Raw genomic sequence first — 25,761 nt, 5'->3', positions numbered from 1 at the left:
TTGTTAACTGATAAATGTTGCTGTCATCAGAGAGTGTGCATGTTTATTTCAACTTGATCCCTGCAAGATCATTTTTCTTTTAGTTCTCTTACTTTCCCTCTCTCTGTTAATCTTTTTCACCTTACAAATTGTGTGTGACTACTCTCTCTTCCTCCTCTCCTTTCTCTCAGCTCTTCACTCTCACCTTACTGTCAGTGAAAAGTTTACACTTTACATTTTACACTTGGGGTTTATCAACTGTCTAGGGACTGAAGCTCTTCCTAAGTTTGGGTTAGCGGGATAATAGTTTGTTTGTGGGAATAGTGTGGAAATCTTGTGAGAAATGCAATAAATATATATATATGGAATATGGTTTGACACATTAAATGTAATTATGTGAGCATTTGGTGCTCAGCAGGCATACTTTGAACTAACACTCCACACATAAATGTATGATATGGTAACATAAGTCAGATTTTGAAATTATTATTCAAAAATGTAAAAAAATGTTTAGTGATGCTCAACACGATTATTGTAAAAGCAATTTGTCGCTACATAGGCATCTTAGAGTGAATATTTGCGTATTTGTATATCCATTTAAAATCCACATTGAACAGTATGTAATTATATATACGGTCTTTCAACAAAGCTACCAGTACTTTTTCTTCAACATAAACATTTAAATATCTATATTTGCTGGGGTGATAGATATTTTCACAGCGCTGTCGATCCACTAGATTTACCTTTAATGTAACTGTGCTGGCTCAGGAAGTACACAGAAGCCCTTGCAAAATGAGCTACAGATGTGGGCCCTCATCCATGCAAAATGATAGAGAGAGGAATTCATAAAGTGCAGGAGAGAGAGAGGGACCCCCAACCCTGAGTGGGGGGCTTATAAAAAGTGTTGCGGCTTTCATGGAAACCCCACAACTCCAGTTATGTGATTTTTTTAAATTTACCCCTACTGATTGAAAATGACCCCTGGGCACATTAAAGCTACTGAGAACAACATTGCTGTTATTTCAAAAAGGTACAGTATCTCTGTCTAGACTTTAGGCTTCTGCATTAATCCCTGGGTCATCCGTTTTTTGTTTTTTTTTTCGTTTTGGCAAGTCAGGTTTTCATCTGATCGCCCCATTGAGAGGAAATGAGCTTGTTTGTTTCTGATGAAACCAGGTTCTTATCGAGCTGTCCTTGTGGTCTCTATGGCAAGAGGCAGACAGAATCACGAAGACATGAGCTTTGCACTCAGACTATAATTGCTTTCAGCTTCATTTTATTCGTTTTACTTTCCCTGTTCTGTCTGCAAGCTGCTGCGAGGGGAAGGAAAAGAGGAAGGGAAAATAATGTTCACAAATACTGCAAAGTTTGCAACCGCAAATAAAGAGTCTTGTCCAAAATTGAAACCTGGTGAAACAGTTGGCCTTTTGTCCAAGGCTTAATGGCTCCCCAGAGAGGGTAGGGCAAATGTGCACTGACTTCTTCTTCTACCATTATTGCTTGTTTATAAATCATTAAATGATCTTGGTCCTAGATTCACAGCAGCTCTCCTGGCCCGGTGTGAGGCCTCAAACCAGGTCAGAAGATCATGTCAGCTAGTTTTGGATTACTGGTCATTCTATGGGTTAAAGCTAAACATGGTGAGGCTACCTTTAGTCAGAAGTGCTTAGGCTTGAAGCAGTGCTGAGTAATTGCACGTTAAACGAAAGACCGTCCTGTTTGCTTTTGCTTTCGATTAAAGATAGAGTGGCATTATTGCTTGTTTATAAATCATTAAATGATCTTGGTCCTAGATTCACAGCAGCTCTCCTGGCCCGGTGTGAGGCCTCAAACCAGGTCAGAAGATCATGTCAGCTAGTTTTGGATTACTGATCATTCTATGGGTTAAAGCTAAACATGGTGAGGCTACCTTTAGTCAGAAGTGCTTAGGCTTGAAGCAGTGCTGAGTAATTGCACGTTAAACGAAAGACCGTCCTGTTTGCTTTTGCTTTCGATTAAAGATAGAGTGGCTTATATCATCTGATCTACAATTATATACACAAAGCCTATTTCCATAAAAGTTGGGATGTTGTGTAAAATGTAAATATAAAACAAGTTGTAAATGATTTCACAGTTATGTTTATTTGCTGGGGGGTTATATATTATATGTTAAAATGAGTAATGTAGTCGTTATTAAAAGTATATGATTATTTTGAATTTCCAACATACATACTCCAACATACCTTAAAAGAAGAAACTGGTTAAGTTGTGTAATGTTAAATAAAAAATGTGGTGGAACATCTCACAACTAACAAGGTTAACTGGCAACAGGTCATGATTAGATACAAAAAAGGAGGAGCTGAATCTTTCAGATACAAGGATTAAACAAGGTTCATCTCTCTGTGAAAAAGATTGTGTGTTCAATCCCTTGATAATAACATTTCTCAATGTAAGAATGTAAAGACTTTCATGTTTTATGGTACGTTATATCATTAAAACACTCTGCACATTAGTGACAATTCCAAAATTAATTACTGAATAGTTGTGATTATCGTGCCCTCAGCTGGGCTATTGCAATAAAAACAAATATGAAGGGTTAATCATTGGATGGGTTGAAGAAAACTGTCTGTGAACACTCAAATGCAATTTAGAGCTCTATCATGCTCTCATACATTTATATAAAAGATCTGGAAATGCTGCCAGTCTGAGCTCATTTAATATGGAATCAGGTGAAGTGGGAAACTAACCTGTCATCTCATGAGCTAAAATGGGAAATTCTTCTTGGAAATCATGGATTCCGCATCTTCCATGCTAACGAGGAGACGAACCATCTGACTTGTTATCCACAGGATAACAGGACTTACACGTACACAGGTTTTGGAGCAACATACGCTGTCACCCAGACAAAATCTTTTTCAAGGAATGTCTTGCTTATTTCAGGAATGCAATGCCAAATCACATGGATCTGCACATATTACAACTGCATGTGGTAAATGAGTCAGGGAGAAACTGGGCTGCCTGCAGTCCACATCCGGCACCTATTGAAAACATTTGGCGCTTTATGAGGCAAAAAATATTACAAAAGAGGCCCCAAACTGAAGCAGCTGAAATCCTACTCTTAAGCAAGAATGTGAGCAAAATTTGCTTTCAGAACTTAACTTATTTCTTAGTTTTAATATTTGATATCTTGTCCTAATAATAATAACTGCAATCAAAAGTAGGCTTGAAAGTGGATTTGCATTTTATTTTTTGCAGTGTCCTAAGTTCTGGAAATAGGGTTTGTACACTCACACATACAAAATATGACAAATGCACAGCTGAATAGAGTCACTTTAGCATTTTTTGATAGTCTGTTGTTCTACAAGGAGAAATATTTATTTCTTTTAACATGTTTTTTAGGCTTTATCATTTGTACTTGTTTTAACTATTGTTGATTTTTGTGTTTTCCCTCTTTTTATTTGATTAGTTTTAATGTTTTTAATGTTTGAGATTTTGCTATTGTGTTGCACGAGACTCCGTGAACACTTTGGGTTGTCTCTTGCCCCGAAATGTGTTATATACAATAATTGGGCCGACTGTAAATTTACCTTGACTTCTTCTACTGCTTCCCGCTTTCTGTACCTGTATCCTAATACAAGTCATTTTCTACAGCTGTTTATTTCACTTATGGTCTGTCTAACTCTCGCTTTCTCTGTTTCTCTCAGCCCAATGTTTAGACTGTTCATAGGTCCCAATAATCTTAGAGTATAAGAAGGTGTTTAGAGCTTAGAGCATCCATCAGAGCTTGTGAAGCAGCCTAGAGTGAATGTTGTCTAGATGCAGTTTCTGATGATTAAGTTGCTGTCGTTAGCTTTGGAGGCAACTCCGTTGTCGTCGTAGGCTATAAATGAAACATATGGGCATGGTCCCACACCATGGGAGGGTGAATGAGAAGCGGTGTTTGAGTACCAACAGATAGAAAAGTGCTATATAAGTGCAGACAATTTAACATTAAAATTATTAAAACTTATAAGGGGATGCAAACAGTTACACACAACTATATTTATCCAACTTTAGATGAAACCATCCATTTGACCAAAAATATGTTCATTAACTTATTTATGCCCTCTATTCACCAACACATCATTCATCCCCCCATCTACCAATACACCCATTTTTTAATCTAATCACACTATCACTGATATATTTTCTATCCAAACCTTCTGTTACCCATCCATCCATCAGTAATTCTTAAACTGTCTCACTTCCTTCTTCGTTCTCTATTTCCTCTCTATATAAATCTCCTCATCTGCTATGTTTGGAAGATCACAGTCCAATCTCCTCCAACAGAAATAGGAAAGGGTCTTATCACTGCAAGCATAAAATAAAACATTGACAGGGAGCTATAAATATGCTTGTTAAGCATCTCTCTGTGCCAGTGCTCAATGCCATTGCACATGCCTATGGAATAGTAGATATAGTGTGGCTAACGGCTATCCTGTCACTGAATTACAGTACAAATGCAAAATCCTAATCCCTTTCTCACCTATTTTACTTTATTTAACTTCATCTCACTCAGTGTTCAGTTTTAAAATCTTTTGCTTTCCCTTGCTTTCTTTTTGTCTTTCTCCATCTCCTGTTCTTAATGTCTCTGTTACTTCATCTTTCCTGCTTTATCCTCCAAAAGTCTTGGCCATGGATAAGACATCCTCTAAAGTTAAAGTCAAGCCTAACATACAATTTGCCCATGATGTCATAGCTTGGATTTCTTGAAAAAGCACCAGTCTCCCTCTTCAATCTTTTGACCACCAGCATTAAAAGAGCTAAAATAATCAAACAATGTCAAGCTTACTGAGTTTGGACTAGTTAGAAACAGGTCAGGATAATTGCGTGTCTGTTTACCTAAAAAAAAGTTACATCCCACACAAATCATCAGTTGAGCGATTCAGATCTACTTATTTTTCTAGAAAGAAATCGAGCCCAGTTCTGAAAGTGAAGTAGCTCTCCACTAAAAATTTGTAAAGAACTTTCCATGATGGTCAAAAGTTAGATATTATTACTTGGGATCCATGCTCAGACTCTCTGTTAATGTGATAATGATATCACCATAGTGGTTGCAGGATTGGCAGAGTTTAGGTCAACTTGATGACATGTTGATGTTCAGGCCAATGCTCACATCATGAACAGTGGGATGTCTAGGATCTGTTTCCCTCTCAGTTCATTTTCTACTTTTCCATCTGTTCGGGTCTGACACTCAACAGACAAAGTACATGGGTTTTCAATCAACCAATTTATCATAAAATTGATACGTTTATAAAACTATTAAAATACAAACAGTTTGCACAACTTTTATAGTATCTGTAGTAAAATCCATCAAAAACATTTAAATAAAGTAGAGGAGAGTTTGCTGTTTTTGTTCCCCGTGGTTTATATTATCAAAATTGTAACATCTTTGGGGTTTGGCTATTTATACATGTTCCACATGTTCCACATTTCAAACAAATCTGACATATGTGCATCCAGAAAGTATTCACTTTTGCACATATTGTTATGTTACAGCCTTATACTAAAATTTAATAAATTCCTTTGTTTCTTTCTACGAACAATACATGACAGCATGAAAAAATTTGTTTAAAATCTTTGCAAATTTAATTAAAAAAAACTGAAAAAAATGACATGTACATAACTATTCATGGCCTTTGCCATGACACTCAAAATTGAGCTCTGGTGCATCCTGTTTTCACCAATTATCTCTGAAATGTTTCCACAACTTGGTGGATCCCACCTGTGGAAAAATTTAGTTGATTGGACATGATTTGGAAAAGCATACATCTGTCTATATGAGGTTCCACACTTAACAGTTCATGTCAGACAACAAACCAAGACAAAGGAATTCCCTATAGACCTATGACACAGGCTTGTATTGAGGCACAGATCTGGGGAAGGGTACAAAAGTATTTCTGCAGCATTGAAGGTTCCAATGAGCACAGTGGCCTCCATCATCTGTTTGGAACCAACAGGAATCTTCCTAGAACAGGCCGACCGGCCAAACTGAGCTATCTAGAGAGAAGGTCTTTTGTCCTTAGGCATAAGGTGACCAAGAACATGATCGTCACTATGAAAGTGCTCCAGCGTTTCTCTATGGAGAGAGGAGAACCTTCCAGAGGAACAACCATCTCTTACTTGGCGTGAATGCCAAGTGTCATGTCTGGAGGAAACCAGTCACCACTCACTATCCGGCCAATACCATCCCTATAGTAAAGCACGGTGGTGGCAGCATCAGGCTGTGGGGATGTTTTTCAGTGGCAGGAACTGAGATACTAGTCAGGATCAAGGGAAAGATTAATGTGGCAACGTCCAGAGACATCCTTGATGAAAACCTGTTTCAGAGCACGTTGGACCTCAGACAATTAATCTCTCAACAGTACAACGACCCTAAGCACACAGCCAAAATAACAAAGGAGTGGCTAAGGGACAATTCTGTGAACGTCCTTGAGTGGCCCAGCCAGACATGAATGCGACTGGACATCTCTGGAGAGATGTGAAAATGGCTGTGCATCGACGCTCCCCATCCAACCTGATCGAGCTTGCGAGATACTGCAAAGAAGAACGGGAGAAACCGCCCAAAATAGTTGTGCCAACCTTGTAGCATCAGTCTCAAAAAGACTTGGAGGATGTTATTGGTGCTAAAGGTGCTTTAACAAAGTATTAAGCAAAGGTGGTGAACACTTATGTACATGTGATTTTTTTCATTTTTTATTTTAAATAAATGAGTAAAGATTTCAAACAAACTTCTTTCACATTGTCATTATGGAGTATTGTTTGTGGAATTTTGACGAAAAAAATAAATTTAATCCATTTTGGAAAAAAGCTAAAAATGAAGGTAAAAATGTAGAAAAAGTTGCGAGCAGTAAATACTGTCTGGATGCACTGTATTAAGAATGTATATTATACTACTGCATGTTGATTTGTCAAGCAACATACAGCTCAATACTGAGCTTCTTTGTTCTGTTCGAGGTTTTGTATTTCCATAGACCACACACACTCAGCACAGTTAAATCATATACCTCTACACCAGAAAACCCAATTCAGTCCAAAGTCCAAAAGTACCACTGAAGGTTAACACAGACGTACTAATTTGAAAGCATGTAATTTGGCTCCCCAGGGAAGATGATGCATGACATCACTGTCATTAGACACAATGACATCACCACCCAAGACTAGTTTCTGTGCCCTTTGAAGCTTTGAAACGCCTGACTAAACATTTATGGTTTAGAGTAAAGGAAAGTGATGATTGCACAGTGATATTCAGGTTTCCTGAGATCCAATACACAGAAATGTGCCCCAGTGAATTAAACTTATATTTTGTCTAGACAGTATTTCTGTCTTCTGTTGTCTATAAAACTCATACTGGGACGTTAAAAAGTGACCATCTTTTCGTGACTCAGGCTCTGTCAGCCATGACAACAAACATCTACAGTTTCAGTAGTCTGTGACAAATAGATCATGCCGATGATACGATAACCATAAAATCCACTCGAAACAGACAAAATATGTATTTCATTTCAGTGTAACTCTTATTGTGTGTTTTTATTCTTTGTGAGAATTTGAAAGGGAATGAAAGGGATTGATGCAGCTTACAGTTTAGTTCTTATTGATGCTTTGAATTGTTTAAGATAAAATTAACAAATATTTAAATGAAAAATCTGGCATTTTGGGAATTAGGCTCATGAATTGAGGCATATATTGCCAAGCTCTACCTCACTCTAGCTCTAGCTGTTTTTTCTTTCTACCCAAATAAGTATTTATGCAGTTACTTCGAGGAAATACATTTGTTTGATTTCTTTTTGAAAGTTAGACACGGAGGTGTTGCATGCTGGCAAACAGTGGAGGAGTGAAAGGACCTCCTATGGTCTCATGAGTTTTCAGTTCTTGCCAGACAACTAACTGGCACTTATAGAGAGAAAACCAGCATATTTCTCAAACTGCTGATCTTTAATAGTGGAGTGGGTGAAATAATGGTGAATATGTTTGTGGTTTGTTGTGTCATCCTGTAACAATAAACGCTTTTTTAAAAATGCAAAACATCCCTCTTTGCTTATCACTATTTCACAGAAACAAAAAATGTATATGCGGAACATTAAACAGTTATCTACTTTAATCTTATTTTCTAGCCATGACCACTAGACTCCCGGTGAGGGCCTTATGCCTGCTGGCCCAACTCTGCACCATCTCACATTTCTGCTCAGCTAACAACCACCCAGACCCTTCAGCCCCAGAGCAGGGAGTCACCTTCAGCCATGTGTATAAAATAGACATCCCAGGGAGCTCCAGTTGTAAATTAGAGCACCTGACAACGCAGGACAAAACAGGTAGAAACAAGAATTAAAACAAGCCAGGAAGAGAATGCATGCAACAGAGAATAAAGATAAAAAGAGTCATATACATTTATTTAGCACAATATTATATCAGAGTTTGTATACTGAAAAAGTTAAAATAGGTTGTATTTTGAAGGTCTGCAAACAGGGACCCCTGCAAATGGAGAGAACGACATCATCTTTAGGCACAACATCAGGTTGCAGACGCCTAAGTGTGACTGCGAGGACTCTGAAAGCTTCAAGTCTCTGCTGTACAGAGTCAATGGGCTGGAAGAAGAAGTTAACTACCTAAAGACCCAGTGTGCTCAGGGATGCTGTGGAAGAAGTGGTGTGGAGGGTAAGTGTTTGGACGTTTTAAAGAGATTTAAAAGTTATACTACAGTATATGTAACACAATAATCTGTTTAGCAAACATCTGTCCTCCTTTTTGTCTGGAGGTTTGGACACTAGCTGTAGTGGCCATGGTACCTACCAACACGACACCTGCAGCTGCCTCTGTGATGCGGGATGGGAAGGCCCAGATTGCTCCGTGTCCTCCTGTCCTGATGACTGCAATGACAATGGCAGATGTGTGGATGGGAAATGTGTGTGCCATCAGGGTTACACAGGAGAGGACTGCAGCCAGCTGACATGTCCAGACGACTGCAATGACAAGGGGCACTGTGTGGATGGAAAATGTGTGTGCTTCCCGCATTTCACTGGCGAGGACTGCAGCATCCAAAAGTGCCCTAATGACTGCGTTGGTAATGGCCAGTGTGTGGATGGCCGGTGTGTCTGCGATGAAGGATTTTATGGGGAGGACTGCTCTTCAGGTAAGCCCAGTCACCTAAAGACCTTTCTTTTTAGCAGGTGCCTGCTGGTTAGCTTATTAGAGCTTATGCTGGCTAACTGCATGAGAAACATCAGCAGGGCAGTTTATACTAAAAAAGAGGGCGCTTAATTAAAATACAGCTAATATGCCACCTTGCTCTGTTCCCTCTTGGATCAGCGCTGCAGTGCCAAGATGGTAGACTTTTTGCGGTCAGTACATCAATGGTCAAAGTGTCAAAGTGGAGCTCAGCATTAAATATTTATGGGTTTACTTTGCCCACACTAATCAACTTACTGTTGTAACCCTGTTAAAATTAATAAATATGCTATGAGTTTGCATATTATAAGCATATCTGAGGTATCTTTTTATGGGCAAATTATATTTATCTAGGGTGAAGCAAAATAACATTTTATGACCTAAGCCTCCATTTAACTTGATTTGTTATTGTCATGAGACTTAAGATTCATGTTTAACCTTTTTATATAGTCACCTCTACAGATGTGCTGACATTTAGCTGTGGATGTTAACTGCTTTCTCATAGAAGACACATATGCTACAATGAGCTCTGGTACCATTAAATATATTACACTTGCCCCCAAATGCCCAGTTGACCTTCATATAAATTTTATTTTATCCACCAATTTGTAAAATCGTTTAGGACCTGGATAATAATTCCTGACATGATTTACAGTATAGCAAAACATTTGGCTTGCATCTGTTGATTTCTTATCATCCTCCAAAAACACGGGACCTGAACAGCAATAGCCTGAGAAATGTTATCCAGTTACTTTAGATTCTTAAAGGAACACAGCGCCCTTAATAACCAAATGGTTCTTACTCTGGCTTAATTAATGCCAACAACAGCAAAATGAGAACCCTGCCAATTGAACACCTTGACCAAAAAGAGTGAGGAGTTTGAAACCAAAACCACCTTTTTCAAGTGTTTTGTGACTTCTGACTTTACTAAAATATGAAGATTATGAAAACACCTACTACTTCTTGATCCTTAGGTCCTTTACACAGGATTCACTAAGTCACTATTAATGTTGCAACAGCAATGAAAATTGATTGTTGGATCGCTTCACATCACTTTTGTCTGTCCTGTCAACAGACATCTGAACCACACCACAAGACTACAGGAAACTAACGCATTGTTCTGAGCCTCCTTGAAATGAAGGGAAAGCAGAAGACCTAGGACAGCAATATATAAAAACTATATATTTTCAGAACAAAACAGTTTTTGTTTTCAATATTGCTCCACTGCAGCACTGCATTAAAAACAGACAGGATTATCTACTTGACATTATGCATGGGCTCAGGAACACTGACGCAAAATCACTCTCTGTCAACACAGTTTGCTGTACAATCCATAAATGTAAGTTAAAGCTGTATCATGCAAAGAAGAAACCATATAAGACCACAGTGCAGAAATGCCACCATATTCTTTGGGCCAAAGCTCATTTAAAATGGTCTGAGGCAAAATGTGGTCAGATCAATCAAAATTTGAAATTAATTTTGGAAATCGTGTCCTTTGGACTAAAGAGGAGAGCGCCCATCCAACTTGTCATCCGCTCCAGTCCGCAAGGAAGACACCCAGCAAAACTCTTCATCGTAATAATCCCTCGATGGTGGAACGAGCTGCCAAACTCTGCGAGCTCAAACTCACTCCCAATATTCAAAAAACTCTTCCACACTTCCTATGCACTTAAATCTATTTTTTTTAAAACTTCCTTTCTGCTCTTTCTTGCACTTGCATCTCATGAAATGTCAACACTTTTCTGATAGGACTTAGCTTGGATGTTTTTTACTTGACGTAGATTTTTGCTGCCTCGTGCCTCACTTGTAAGTCGCTTTGGATAAAAGCATCTGCTAAATGTAAATGTTAATAAGTGGAAAGTTCAAAAGCCTGTATCTATGATGGTATGGGGGTACATTAGTGCTTATGGTGTGAGCAGCTTACACATCTGGAAAGGGACCATCACTGCTAAGAAGTACATAAAGGTTTTAGAGCAACATTTGCTCCCATCCAGACAACGTGTCTTTCAGCGAAAGCCTTGCATATTTCAGCAACCACATGCTGCATCCATCACAACAGCATGGCTTCGCAAGAGAAGAGTCCGGGTGCTGAGCTGGCCTGCCTGCAGTCCAGACCCTTAACCAATAGAAAACATTTAGTGCATTATATAACAAAAAATAAAAATAATCAGGCCACAAAGGCCCAGGACTGTTGAGCAGCTAGAATCCTGCATCAGACAAAGATGGGATAACATTCCTCTACTATACTTCAGCAACTGGTCTCCTCACTTCTCTTAGACATTTACTGACAGATGTTAAAAGAAGAGGGGATGCTACACAATAGTAAACATCACCCTGTTCCAACTTTTTTGCGATGTGTTGTTGCCATCAAATTCAAAATGAGCAAATATTTTCCATGAAATGGTAAACAAATATTTGAATTGGGGTTGTATAATAACACCCACCAAGTTGTTCGGGGCTTCACTGAGCTCTAACCCTGCAAAAGAATAATCACCTTTCCTGCTAAACCCACTGCTCTCCAAGCACCTGTTACTGTACTGCCTGAGGAACAGGGTACAAAATTGTATTTTATGGCAATTTAAGGCCAGACAAGCAACATCAGCCAAGCATGCAGGCATTAGTTCACTGACTTCACACTTGGAGGTTGTGACAGCTATTAAAGGTGTCCTGAAGATTTGGCTGCAGGTGAATAGCAGATAATTTTGCTTTTCCAAATACTCTGTTTTTGGACTGCAGAAGAAGCTTTAAATTAATCGCTGTTATATAACATCATCACTCTATGTGGTCCTCTACATTTGACACAGACTACAAAGGATATACTAAAAAGTGGGAGCTTTTTGACATTTAAAATGTGGGACTCCACCAATAAAAGTACCACACCAATTTAAGGTCCTAAAGTTCAGTTTCAGAAAGTAGAATAGAGTGCAGATGCTTTGTTCTTCACAGTAGCAGGTCAACCTTTAAAAATGATTTAGGGTCTTCAAGCTGGATTTTGCTCTGCAGAGGAGAGTGAGAAACCGATCTGCAGGTTTGTGTGTAGGTGCTGTTGAATAGAGTCCAATGTCAACAGTGGCACTGCGTCCGATGAAAATTCAGGAAGAAAGGGAAAGTTGAAGATTAGAAAAAAAAAATACATCATGTTGATTTAAGGTGTTAGTAATATAGGGGGCAATATGCAGCGGGAGAAAAAGTGCACAAACGCAAATCATTTGAGACATTCTTTTGTTTTAAGTGGCTACTTGCCATTTCAACACCTTGGTGATGGATGTCAGTTGGATGGTGGTTATGAAGGCAATATAGCTCTTGAAGTATGGCTTCAGATATACTGTACATCTAGAATAGTACAATGTAATTCCATGCAACTGGTGTTAATAAACCTTTATTTTTTTCTCTACTATCAAAGGTAGAAGCCTCCTTGTTAAAACAAAAAATCAGTGGTGCCTCATCAATGAAAATATTTCTTTTGCAACCACATGTTATAAGGTAATGTGGATATAACCTGGGTGTGATTATTAAACTTGAAAATATGAACTTCTTCAGAGCTGAATCAACAAGATGCATATGCTTTGGGTTTTATGCTCTTTTAGTGACTTTTTTGTCACATTCTCTTTTATGTATCGACACACTGAAAGAGATTTGGTTGGACATATTGTACATGTACCCACATTAAAACAACATTTGGATGCTTTTTCATATTTAATAGACCTCCCTTTGTAAATGAGTGCACTCAAAAATTAATTTTCATATCTAAAAAAGTGTGATAAACAAATGTAGCGAGAATTCTGGAACAACATTACAGCTGAAGCTTCCTTAATGTTCACTCTGCAGATTAACTCTAAAATATAATTTAAAACCTGTTGTTCAGGCATATTCTCCTTCATTTAGTTCGGAGAAAGCTGGACCACAATCGCTTTTTGCACCAAAGCTGGGGTGAATATGTTAATTTATTCCCTGTAGCTTTTCTGAAACATTATTTCAGTGTAAAGATTGTGCCTTTAGTAGTAACATGGGGATATTAACTGCTACAGGAAGGAAAAGACTGCTACTTTTGAACTTCCTGACATTATCTTGTGGAAAAGCATCTGAAACTGATTTAATTACTTGTCTGTCAAACTCCTTTCCTGCTTGTTTTCACATTCTTTCCCCTAAAAATATGCTTGCAATAGCATGCACTTTGCTGTACCTCGCTACATCTACCACCACCTTCCATTTATGTCTGTCTGTTGTACCTACAGAAAGTGTCTTACTGTCTTTTGGCTGCTGTTTAGTTTTTTACTTCTCTGTAGTTACAATATACCTTCTCATCGCCCACTTAGCATTTTTTTCACCATCTCCCCTGAGGCACTTTGGCCTTGTAACAATTGCAATTATTTCAATCTCAGGTTAGGCAATAGAATGGATTTTGGCCTGTAGAAGATATACTCAAATTAGTGTATGAGGAATAGACATGTAAAAGAGAAGAACAGCTTTGCTTAAGTTTTCTTACATGCATTATATAATTTAAGAACAATTATTTAACGTGCAAAAAAATAAGTTATGCAAGTGATGCACCTCGTGTCAGTAACACCCTTATACAAACGTGTAAATGTCATTGGGTAGTAAACGTAACAAATGTTTTTTTTTTTTTTTACTTAAGTCAGTTTAACGTGACATAACCAAAACTGTAATCAGCTTCTCAGGACCTTTAGGCAGATTTTAAATGAGCGCAGAAGGCAGATAAAGGTTCAGGGTGGTATTATAGTAGCAAAATATATTATTAAAACATTGTCCAAACTCTAATACACTCTTTCTTTATTTCTCCTGAACTCTTCCTTTCTTAGTCTTTAGCCCTCAGGGGCTTCAGCTCGTCCAGGTGACTGACATCTCTCTCCTGGTTGAGTGGGACCATGCACGTGGAGCAGAGTATTACGTTTTGTCATATCATCCAAAAGAGGATGAGAGTAGCCTGAAACAGGTGATTCTTTTTTCTTTAATAGAAAAACAACGAATGGAGTGTAGAGCCAGAGTTTTGTAACAATTTCAGAACTTTTTTGTTTGGACTCACTGTTATCTAGGTTCATCTTCCCAACACAGAAAACTCCTACCTTATCACAGGACTGAGTCCTGGCATCACTTATATCGTTGAGGTGCATGCTGTCATCAAAGAAATCCCAAGTGAAGCAGACAAGATTGAAGCCACCACAGGTGAGCAGTCAGCTGTGATTGGGCCTGAAAAAAAGTCATCAGCCACTTTAAACATATATGGTTCATCTAAGTTAACATTATTTTAGAATACGTTTCATAACTGGTGAAATGACTGTGTGGAAAACACATTGCCTCTAACTGTGTCGATGGCAAAGACAGATGTGACCTATGAAAGGCTCATGTGGTGGGCAGATCAGGTTTGTCCTGCAGATCTGGAAGATTTAGATCTTCCTTAGATTAAATTGTCACATTCGAGGTTAAAGCTAAGTACATGTATGATGAGGTATGAAAAAATCTAAATGTCAGGCTCTTAAATTTTTAGCAGACATACACATAGCAGATTAAGAAACTGGACAAGATGGAAGAAAGAAAGACATGTTAAGAGGGTGAAGAGTTGAATTTGAGGTGATGGGGCATCATTACACTACATTTTGAGTACAACGTTTAATGTCACTTCTCTATATGGGTAGTCAAGTGTTTAAAGTGAATAAGTTTACATAACTGTACATTCTGGTCCATTTATCCTAAATCACTTCCAGTAAGTGTTTCCAGTAAGTGTTTCATTATGCAGTGGTTTCTTAACCATTACAATTAAAGCCAGTTAACAAGGCTCCACAGATGTGTTTAATGGGAATCGGATCTGCTTACAGATATAGTAGTAGAAAGAGATTGTTGGACAGGGTTGATAGGCGTGTTCGAGACAGACAGACACAGAGAAAGGTTGGGTTTGAGTCTGATGTGTGGTTAGCTTGGTTAGCGATGTGAAAGCTCACAAAGGATGGCATTCCTGTATGGGCATGAGAAAACACGCCAGCATCTGGCTTATGGTTGTGTGAGGAATCCGCAGACGGTACATAGTTTTTAACTTCAAACATGATCTTCTTTAAAAAATGGTTTGAGTGAATGTTCTCCTTTTTCTCTTAGAGTATAAAAAAACAATATATGACATTTTAAAACTGGCATTTGGTACCACTTGCTTTGTTTTGATGGTTTATATTCTTCTGTCTTGTTTCACCATATGTTACAAATCCTGACAAGGAACAAAAGCATCTTTTACAGATTCCCCCCTCTGGAAGTGTGTTTCACAATAGACATGGGCATTTTAGGGCATTAGGGATTCTCTACCTCAAGGACATGTGGGAGCAGAACAGGACAGACGTTTGTGATTGCTGGGGTTTTAGTGCAGCCTTTCCAGTTTGAGACTTACAGTATGTTTTTACACCCAGTTTCACCTTGTTGTCCAACACGTATCATTTCCAGATTTTTCAGCAGTTGATGATATACGAGTTCTTGGCCAGACAGAAGTCACTATTGAGGTGGAATGGAAGAACCCATCAGCTGAGGTGGATTACTTCAGGCTAAGCCATAGTGACCCAGCAGGACAAAAAGAGGAGCTGAATGTACTGAAGAGCCAAGAGGCCCGCACTAAATATACTATTGTGGGTAAGTGTTGTAACAGAGGAAAGACAAGTTTAAAAATACATGAATATATTTTAAGCCCACAAAACCCCTGAGTAGACCTGAGAATTGATGTTAGTCTCTCAAGCTGACTAACCACTAATTCAATTCAATTCATCTCAAGCCACTTTACATAAGTCCAGACTACACAAGTATGTAGAGGCAACCCAACAAATCTCCCTTGAGTAAATAGACTAAGCATTGTCTATTTTTGTATTTTATTCAAATTTGCTGGTCTAGCTTTTGCTTTTATAGGATGTCTTCATATGTATTAAAAAGCCTTAAATTTGATTTTTAAAATTTAAGGTCTAAATTAAATGCCTTAAAACCCTGACTTCCTATAGAACGTCTTACATTTTGAAATGATATGTAACTTTTGAGCTCACAAATTATTTAATGTTTATTGTATTATAACTGGTTCTGGCCTGCTCTGATTTACCTGAAGGTAACAGATTAAAAAAAGCCCACTGCACACTTACTTTTCTAGTTTGTCTTTTTTTTTGTGTATGATGCCATTTGGACTTTTTAATGTCAAATGACATTATCAACTGTCTCGTCAGTATGCATCAGCAGCTGCCTGTCAATTGTAGTGTCCTCAGTGCACTGCTGTTCACACTGCTCCCCCACCAAAGCAGAGCATCAGCTGCTCTTAGCCACATGCCACTGTGTGAATGCAGCACTGTATCAGCATCACAACATTGGTTGGGTCAGACTTTTGCCCAGGATCATCCCACTGTTTCACTCCGACAAACAAATTTAGAGACTTCTTATTTTTTTTATATATATATCTGTAGCAGGATTTATATGTGTATCTCCAGTTTGTGCAAGTAAAGGATGATGCGCAATGATATCGCACTGGCACAGTGGCCTTCAATAATAATCTTCATTAATCAATTAAATGATCTGTATTTTTTGCACAGCATACAGATTACCTGCAGTAAATCTATGCTCAGGGTTAGTACAGCAGCATCAAAGCTGTCACTGCATTCTTATTTCCAGCTAGTAAAATATCAGTTTCTCTAGAAAGTCATTGTTTTTCCGGCATTTTAAAGTTGATTATCACAGTTAGATTTCATGTTTTGCTCCATAAATACTATAATATATTGAGTGTTGTCAGTACTGCAAGCTCAAAACTAATCAAATCTCTTACATGTGCTGTACCAATTCATTACAGGCCTTAAAGTGCATCTAGTCCAAATAACTTTACATCTGACTGAAACTTGACATTAACTCAAAAGATATAAGATTAGTGAAATCTGATCCACAAAATGTATACATTTCTTTCAATGAGGTCCTAAAAAGTATTAAATTTGATCTTAAAATGTGTGAATAAATCTGTTTTAGTTTACAAGGCTTTCTTTACACACACATACTTTATTGATGTAATAAAGTATGTTTAAATGCACATTCTTTTTATTGTGTAGAGCAGTGGTATAACTTAAAATACAACAAGGGTTGAAAGCTTTTTGGCAGTTATGGCCTCAGATTGAAGATCAGTTGTGATCAGTTTAACCACTTATAGAAGAAACACTGCAGTTTCATTTTAAATGTCCTTTAAAGGATTTTTGGTCTGCAATATTAATTATCTGGGATGTCACAATGAACAAGGAACATTTTGAAGTGAGGAAGTTTATCTCAGCACTTATCTTCAAGGATCTGGGCTCCTAGGCTGGGAACCATTAGTATTGGGTCTTACATGGTACTGTACATACTAGGGTTTATTACATCTTAATACCCCTGTGGAGGTTACACAAATGTGTCTCTTTGCAGGTCTGTATCCAGGAACTGAGTACAAGATCTCGGTGCAGGCCATCAAAGGAAACAACGAGGGAAAACCTTCCTCTGTCACTGGTTCCACAGGTCAGTGTCAGCAAAGCAATGTTCATTAGTCAAATAACCTAACTTTCATTCAGGTTTTATCAATAGACACAACGTGGACCCAGTTTTTCGTAATCCGTCAACTACCAGAATAAATGGCAAATTTACAACCAGTGGTAAAGTGTCTGAATCTGGATGACACAGTGAGGGTATCCATATTCTGCTTAGTTTTGAATCAGATGCATTTTTAAAGACAGCTTTTATGATTTGTCAAGCCATCTATAAATTACCCCTGATCAGAGCCTGAAAGGAAAAACACGTTCTCTCAAATACAGTACTAACACACTGCATTTTATAACCAGGTATTGCTGTTCAGACACAGTCAGTGACTATGTTTTAAAGAATACTACCAGCAAAGGGCACAATTTGGGTTAATAATGAAGTGCTTGAGTTTACAGAATAACAATCTGGCCGTGGTGAGAGTGGTCACTGCGAGGAAACATGATATGAATGTTTTAATGAGATGCCCCCTGAGGGTTGAGGTGAGAATGTCTGTGGGTTACAGATGCCAACAGGTAATGATGGATTTTAGTGGTAAGGCACTGAGTCACTTGTATTTGGTTTAACCGCGTTCTGGACTAATTATTGTGCATGACGAGGAATTAATAAAAATTTATAGTTAGTTTCCCTTTTAAAGCTGGTTTTGAAATTCAGTTGCTTTCAAGTGATTATTTAAGTTACTGACAAATAGGCCAGAGTGGCACAGCAGGGTTTCAGTTACTCACGTTATTCTGCTTATATTATTGTGCTTATTTTTTACTTTTATGTCTCACATTCCCTTTTTTTCTTACGCCTATAACCTCCAACTCTCATTGACGCTCAGCCTACTCTCTTCAAAAGCCGTCTCCAGGTTGAGGGCTCTTTATTTTTTAGACCGCAGTTTTTATGGTTTGTAGTTAAAAGCGTTAGATAGATATTTTCAAGACTCTATTTTCACCTCTCTTCTTTTTAAAAAGTGAGGTACTCAGGAGCCTTTGTCATCCTATTCCTGCGTATCTTTTCCTGTCTGTGATTGTTGCATAGTAATTACAGCTGGTGTGAATGTGCTTTTATACTCCAGGAAGACAGTGGCTTGTCACTACTCCAGTAGCTACAATCTCTCATTTTATGTGTAACACAAAAAGGCTAGAATTGTTTGAAGAGGATAGTCTTGCCAGCAAAAGTGTACTGATTTTATGCCGACTAACATGGCACAACAGAAAGCATAGTCAACTATTATATCACAGCTCATGCTGGTTCCCTTGGACCGGATGGTTAAGGAACATAAGGACGCCATAAAGTGAATACACAGATACACATAAACAACAATAGAGAAAAAAATGATAAAAAGTTAATAGAAATAATACATAATAAAATTAATACAAAAGACAATGATACGATGACAATTTGAATTTGTTAAAATGAAGAAGCATGAATGAGGCAGGATATACGTACATTAAATATGCCCATGAAACTGAGCTTTGTTCTTAGGGGTTATAGCTGACATCTTAGTACAAAAACAATTCAACTCAATTCAATTCACAACAAGGTCATCACAAGCCACTTTACAGAATAAAGTCGAGACTATAAAGATGTATAGAGAGAACCCAACAATTCCTTGAGCAAGCCCTGTGCAACAGTGGAGAAAACTCCCTCTAACAGAAGAAACCTCCAGCAGAACCAGGCTCAGGGTTGGTGGCCATCTGCCTTGACCGGTTGGGGTGAGTGGAAAGTGGAGAGGAGAGACAAAGGAAAAGAGCGACAAAAAGCAACACAAAACACCATTTGTAGAAAATTGTCTCTATTGTCACTTACTCTTCACTTATACTACCTGTCTTTCATTTTTCTCTTTTTCAGTTTTCTTCTTAATTCACTGTTAGCATCTTTTTAATTATATTCAAATGCAGTAGTTTATCCTGTGCCCGTACCCTCCTCTGATTCCACAGAGTGAAAATATTTCCCCCACTAGTTAATTAATAAAATGTGACTCTTTTTTATTTAGTGATAACACAGCATTCAAGAAATAGCTTCTTCACAAAAAACGTAATGTATCATAGCGTAACACTTCCCCACAATTAATTAATTAGCAAGTACTATAAGGGAATTATCTTGTTTCTGCACGATAACGAAGGCTACTTCAAAACTGAAAGAGTTCAATGTTTGTATTAAAATGCTGTACATGCTGGAAATGAAATTAGTTTTCAGTGTGTCCTTGCAAACTGTTTAGTGTGACTGAAGGGAACTGCATCTTGTGTGTGTGGTTATTGAACAGCTCTATCTCGGATATGTACATTCAGTAACTCACTTCTGTACCTTTGTTATGCCAGTCTCTCCACATGTCTTTCTATGACAGATGTTTGAAATCATTGTGAGGACCTTTTGGTTTCCTCAGAATTTTAAAGGGCTGTTTGAGGAATAAACCTTGATTTGACATCATGTGGATTTGCATACAGTGTACAGCACTGTATACAATAGAATCACCATAGAGTTCTAAATAACCAAAAACATATATAGAGAGGATGAAAATGACTTTTTGTTATCTGGACTTTCTGTAATCTTGACAGTACCTCACATGGCCCATCGGGACTACCCTGTCTGCTCAAGCTTGTCCGTCAAAGGCTTTTGAGCCAGCTCTGTATAGTAGATGCCAGAAAATGTTAAATGAGACTGTGATGAGGGACATTTTATATAAACCATTTTGACAGCTCAAACCAATGGATTATGTTTCTAACCTCTCTTGCCTAGTTGTTATGTCAGTGTGGTAGGAGACAGCTCTATTGACCTGCGCAAGAAGTTACGAACATTTTGTGGCAGGTTCAGACAGTGGCACCATGAATTATGCAGACATGACGGTATCCTCAAAAGTTAGTACATTAGTTATTCTTCCAAGTATAGTATAAGTATAAATACTGCTTGAGTTCAGTATCACCTTTGGCCTGAATCTTTGTTTGAAATATGTCTATTGATTTTAATATACAGAACAATGACATTACCTTTTGCAGGATTTCTATAGCACTAATATAAAGGAGTGGATGGAAGGCAGGTCTGTCATAAAGAATAATTGGCTACTTACAGTATAAATAGCTACAGTTGTTGTTTATTTATTTTTTGTCCTGGCTTATCTCATGAGTTCAGGGTCGCCACAGCGGATCATTGTCCGCATGTTGATTTCGCACAGTTTTTACACCGGATGCCCTTCCTGACGCAACCCTCACCAATTTCTACCGGTTTTGGACAAGAACTGCACAGCTGGGGATGGGAATGGGTCGTTGGGGGTTCAGTGTCTTGCCCAGAGACACCGCGACATATAGCTGGGACCGGGAATCGACCCACTGACCCTGTGGTCCGTGGATGACTGCCTGTGTAAATAGCTACAGTACCTTCACTATAAAATATGTCAATATGTCAGGTGTCCCACCTTCTATATTATATTTATTATAAATTATAAAAGATGAAAGACAGCTTGTTTCTCTCTGCCTTGTGCTCAATGCCTCTGAGGAGCATGCTGCCCATAATGGATAAGGTGTTTTCCAAATGGCTGAAGCCGCAGCTCATGTTGAGCCTGTTGTAGCCTGGTAGCCGCTGTCACTATATACTGTACCTATTGAGGTAGAACGTCTGGAGTAACTCAATCTATCTTCACACACAATAAATGCAATAAATGCAGGCAGCCTCATAAAAGGCTGTGTTGCTAAAAAATAAGATCCAATAACATAAAAATAATTATTAGAGAAAGAAAAACTGCTAGGCAGTTCATAAGAATAAAGAGAAGAGTGTTACAGATGTGTCAAAGCTCAGAAAACAGAACTCATAACAACAGCATAAAAGTTGAAACACTTCACCTTTATTCAAGTTCATGCGAGTGATACAGGTAAGTGAGAATCGTGAGGGGCAGCTCTACTAAGAACAGGCTGCAAAGCAACAGCTGGTATGGCACAGGAGCACAACCTGCCAGAGGGCAAGTTCAAGTGGACCAGTATATTTACAGTACACCTTGAGGGATGGAACAGGTGAGTGGGTGGTATAAAGTCAGAGAAATAAGCTCTGAAAGATCACCTGTTAAGATGGGACAAATTATAAAGTATTAATTGTGCCTTAGCCCCAGATACTCAATGGCTAGTTATACATGGATAGCTTCCAAGTTTGTGAATGTGATCTTTCTGTTAAAGAAAGTTGTTCTGAAACTGGTTGTTCTGAAATGACAACATAATTAGTTAACATAGCAAAAAACAGGCATATGAATAAATAACTTTGACAAGAAGAGGGTTATAAGTAACCAAGTTGTTATTTGTGGTGGAAAAAAAAATCGATTCTCTTTCAAATTAAATAAGCTTTACCGCTTGTGGGTCTTTGGGGACATGTGGGGATGTCTGCCTGCAAATCAGTCATAACTCATTCTGACATCACTCGTTTGTCAAATTGAAAATGTATAATATGATGAAAAAGTAGTTTCATCTTTTTAATGTAAAATGGTCCTTTTTTTTTATCTTTGTGCACCAAGCGTAGCTAATAAACTCGTAAATGTACTTTACTGAATTGGAATCTAAATTCCATTGGTGGTGCCACCAAAATTAGATTACAGTGAGCTAGTGTGAGAACCACCTTTCAGTTTCTGCCAAATTATATGCCCACCCACTCACAATCTGCCTGGTGGCTCATCCGTCTGTCAAGTTATGCTAGTGTGAACAGATGAAATTAATAGTTGTAATAGGGAAAAACAGTCATGTCAGAAACACAAGTCAGACAGATAAGTGATTTTCATAAACAACCATTGTCTTTTTTTCTTTTTTTTTTCTTTTTTTTGAAAAGCTCGTGGAGAAAAACAAAGGAGTTGAGATCCTGTTTGAGAGTTGTTCTTTTTGACTTTGTGGCCAAATTTCACTCCCTGTCCTACATCTAGACCCCTTTATATGAACAATTAAAACCAGCTGTTTGCAACATTTTTTACTTAGTTCATTTAAAGGCGGTATGAAATGGTTGTTGCTGTCCAAAAAGGCATCGTTCAGTTGCTCCGTCCTCCCTGACTCAGTGGGAGCGAGACCAGCCATGGTCCAGTTACACAGTCGGTGAACAAAGAAAGGGAGCAGTGTTAGTGAGAACAAAGCTACATCTAAGGAATAATTCGATTTTTTATTTTTTATTATCTGATTGCGATACAGTGGTTGCTTTGTAAAACACAAATAAACACCAAAGATTTTGTGTGAATGTAACTAAAGCTCCTGTTATGCTGTGTGTGTTTGTGTGTGTGAGTAAAAGTAATTCAGCGCGGTAAAATCAAGTCCACGGATGTACGAAAATGAGATAAGACCTCACGAGAATCAAAGGACTCTCAAGTAGATGTTTGAATACTCATTTATGTACAATGTCTCTTCTCATTTACCCATTCATACACATTCACACACTGATGTTCTCCTGACCAAAGCAACATTGCATTCAATGTCTTGCTGAAGGACACTTGTCATGTAGGCAGGAAGGACCAGAAGTCAAACTCCTGAGCCTGTGGTCCACGGGTGACTGCCTTGCCAACTGAGCTACAGCTGCTCATTTACTGTCCATCTACAGTAATTTTCTAAGAAACCAGACCAAACATTTAGATAGATTCCCACCTGTTGTAATACAATTATACTGTACGTTTCTACTGAATGAGAAGGTATTTTATTGCGTAATGAGTAAACAGATGATTTGTACGCTAGCTTAGCATCCGTCATGGCCCTGAACTCCCTCTCATTTTCTGGCCTTTAAAGAAATGCTCAATCCTCATAAAATTTTTCTGTGGTTTAGTTCATGACAGGTTGTCAAGCAGCACAGCCACAAGGACAGAAAAGTGACAGCAGAAAAAGAGAGGAGAGACACACAGGGAATATAGAGTTAGACAGTTGCATAGTTCCTTTCTGTTAGGGGGATGCATCATCAATCAGTTTTCATGATACAGACTGAGCATTGAGACATGGCTGACCTTGACTGAGCTGCTGCCACAGAGGAGTAATCCTGAAGCATGATTGCTTTTACATTCCCCTCCACTTCCTCTGTGTGTCTCTTACCTAGCCTCATTTTACTGCCCTTTGTTTATTTTCTGTCTCATATCCTGTCTTTGTTTGTCTCGTTTCACTTTCATGAAGATTCCAGGGGACTTAACACCCATCCCCACGTGTGCACCACCAACGTCTCCACCTGCCTTTTTCATAGTGTATGTCTCCTGTGATTCCTCAATCCTGCTGACTTTACAAACAGAGGCTCTGTGTCCAGCCCTGCTTTTGTGTCCTCTACAGCTCATTTAGGGACAACACCAATTGTTGAGTTGTGTGCTTGTGATCTTTGAAGATCTTCACAAAGCTCTTCCTCTGAGCCAGGGTGTATATGCTTCTGTGTTTCATCTTCTTTCTTTAGTGTTTGTATGAAACAAAACTCTTGATAACAATCTTGCATATTGGAAAAGTTTCCTCACACTGGTCTGTTGTTCATTCTTGTCAAACACTGCTGCAGACAGCGGCTTACTGTTGTCCACCAAATGCTGCTGTTGTTAATACTGCTTTTTACACATTCGCTTATTTCAATCACATTAATTAAATGCATTTGTCACCGGTCTAAGAGAAGGTCCAAACTTAGACTTTATCCTTACAGTGCACTTTCAAACCATCCTTACTTTAGCATGTGTGAACAAAAGCCGTAGTATGTAATGTTTTTGTCATATTCTTTCACAACAAATATGTTCCAAAAGATATCATATTGTAACGAGGTGCTATCGCCCTCTCTCTTGCAGTCTGAGAACAGCACTGGCAGTAGTGCAGAGAAATTTGCTTCTAAATCTTTTTGAGCGAGGCTCACTGCTCTAATCAATAAAGTGAATTTTAACGTTTTAAATTTGTACATAATGATTTCCAGCATTCTAATTAGTTCTGATTTAGTAATGACTAAGGCCTGATTGGTTGTGCAAAGTTGAGTGGAGCTTAGCAGATGGTAGAAGAGTTTAGTGGTTCCAGGAAAGAGGTTGCTAGGTGGAGCAATATGGATTGACCTAGTCCTAAGTGTGACCCAGGTTACAAGGTGAAATATCCTCTGATTTTACAACATACTCAAAGAACGAGAGACGTGCATAAAACTTACAAAAGATGGGTTTATTAACATATACCAATATTGAATATAAAGCCAGAATAAATAGTATCCTGGTGTTGTGCAATGTTTGGATTTTTAAGTAAATTTAAGCATATAATAAATCGACCCCTTACTGGAAGGGCCCACTGCAGGGAGACGCCAGACCAAGCCCCAATATACCCCAACCACACATGCTAAAAAGAACCCAACAACACTGCAAACTTGGTCATGCACTTTAAGTCCACAGTACTGTGTGTGTCTACCACTCAGTGTTACCAACATGCAATGAAAAGGGGCTAAGGCCTGGCGTGATCACCCACAGTTCCTTCCTGGATTCTACAAAAGAATAGAATTACAATTGTTAGTTCTGCAAGTGCAGCGTACAGAGTAGAAACAATAAAATTATACAATAAAAAACAAGCTATATAATACATTCAAGTAAAAAATACACATTCATTTAACACATTGCTCAGCTGGACAGTTGGTTCCAAACTTCAGCATAAGCAGAACAGCAGACTGGCATTAAGTCCTAGGGAGAAAAGTATAAGGAGGAGTACAAGTTAAGTGTTTTTTACATCAGAAGGAAATATCCTTCCTACCATTGCCAATGGCTCACATTACCTCCCTAAAGGCTTTTCAGCCTAGGACATGGGACTGGCTCCACACAGCAGCCTAAAACCTAAAAGTTGGGTAAGTTGTTTAATATAAAAGTAATGAAACCTTTATGTACTGTACAATCAGGCCTACCTGAAGACCAGAGCGTTAAACAAACCATTTATCAAATGCAGCCAGAGAACAGTTTCTACAATCTGCAGTGTGCCCACACCAAACAATCCTGCCAGCCTCAAACAAAAAGAGATTGCAAGTTAGACACAACTTAGACACATTAAGAAGGGCAGCCCTACCTCTCTGTAGGCCCTGCCTAGCAATGGGCAGTGCTTTCTGTACTCTGTAGAGTACTACCCTTCACATATGCTACTGCATACGTTTCAAAATGTAGCTTTAAAT

The 25,761-nt window shown here is 38.4% G+C and overlaps 1 protein-coding gene across 2 annotated transcripts in view; it reads left to right on the top strand.

Annotated features, from left to right (window-relative positions):
- Window positions 1–25,761, top strand: part of tnn (tenascin N) — a 38,426-nt gene that overhangs the window by 356 nt on the left and 12,309 nt on the right. For both annotated transcript variants that reach the window (XM_067475470.1, XM_067475469.1), the window contains exons 2-8: window positions 8,112–8,309; window positions 8,452–8,652; window positions 8,753–9,127; window positions 13,983–14,116; window positions 14,217–14,346; window positions 15,607–15,789; window positions 17,575–17,664. In XM_067475470.1, coding sequence (XP_067331571.1) covers window positions 8,114–8,309; window positions 8,452–8,652; window positions 8,753–9,127; window positions 13,983–14,116; window positions 14,217–14,346; window positions 15,607–15,789; window positions 17,575–17,664 — 1,309 coding nt within the window. In that variant the 5' untranslated portion in view covers window positions 8,112–8,113. The remainder of the gene's footprint in view (window positions 1–8,111; window positions 8,310–8,451; window positions 8,653–8,752; window positions 9,128–13,982; window positions 14,117–14,216; window positions 14,347–15,606; window positions 15,790–17,574; window positions 17,665–25,761) is intronic.

The sequence above is a fragment of the Channa argus genome, chromosome 14 (genome assembly GCF_033026475.1).
Source record: "Channa argus isolate prfri chromosome 14, Channa argus male v1.0, whole genome shotgun sequence".
Lineage (NCBI taxonomy): Eukaryota > Metazoa > Chordata > Actinopteri > Anabantiformes > Channidae > Channa > Channa argus.
The sequence above is the reverse complement of the archived record's forward strand: the minus strand, read 5'-3'. Positions and strand labels throughout refer to the sequence as shown.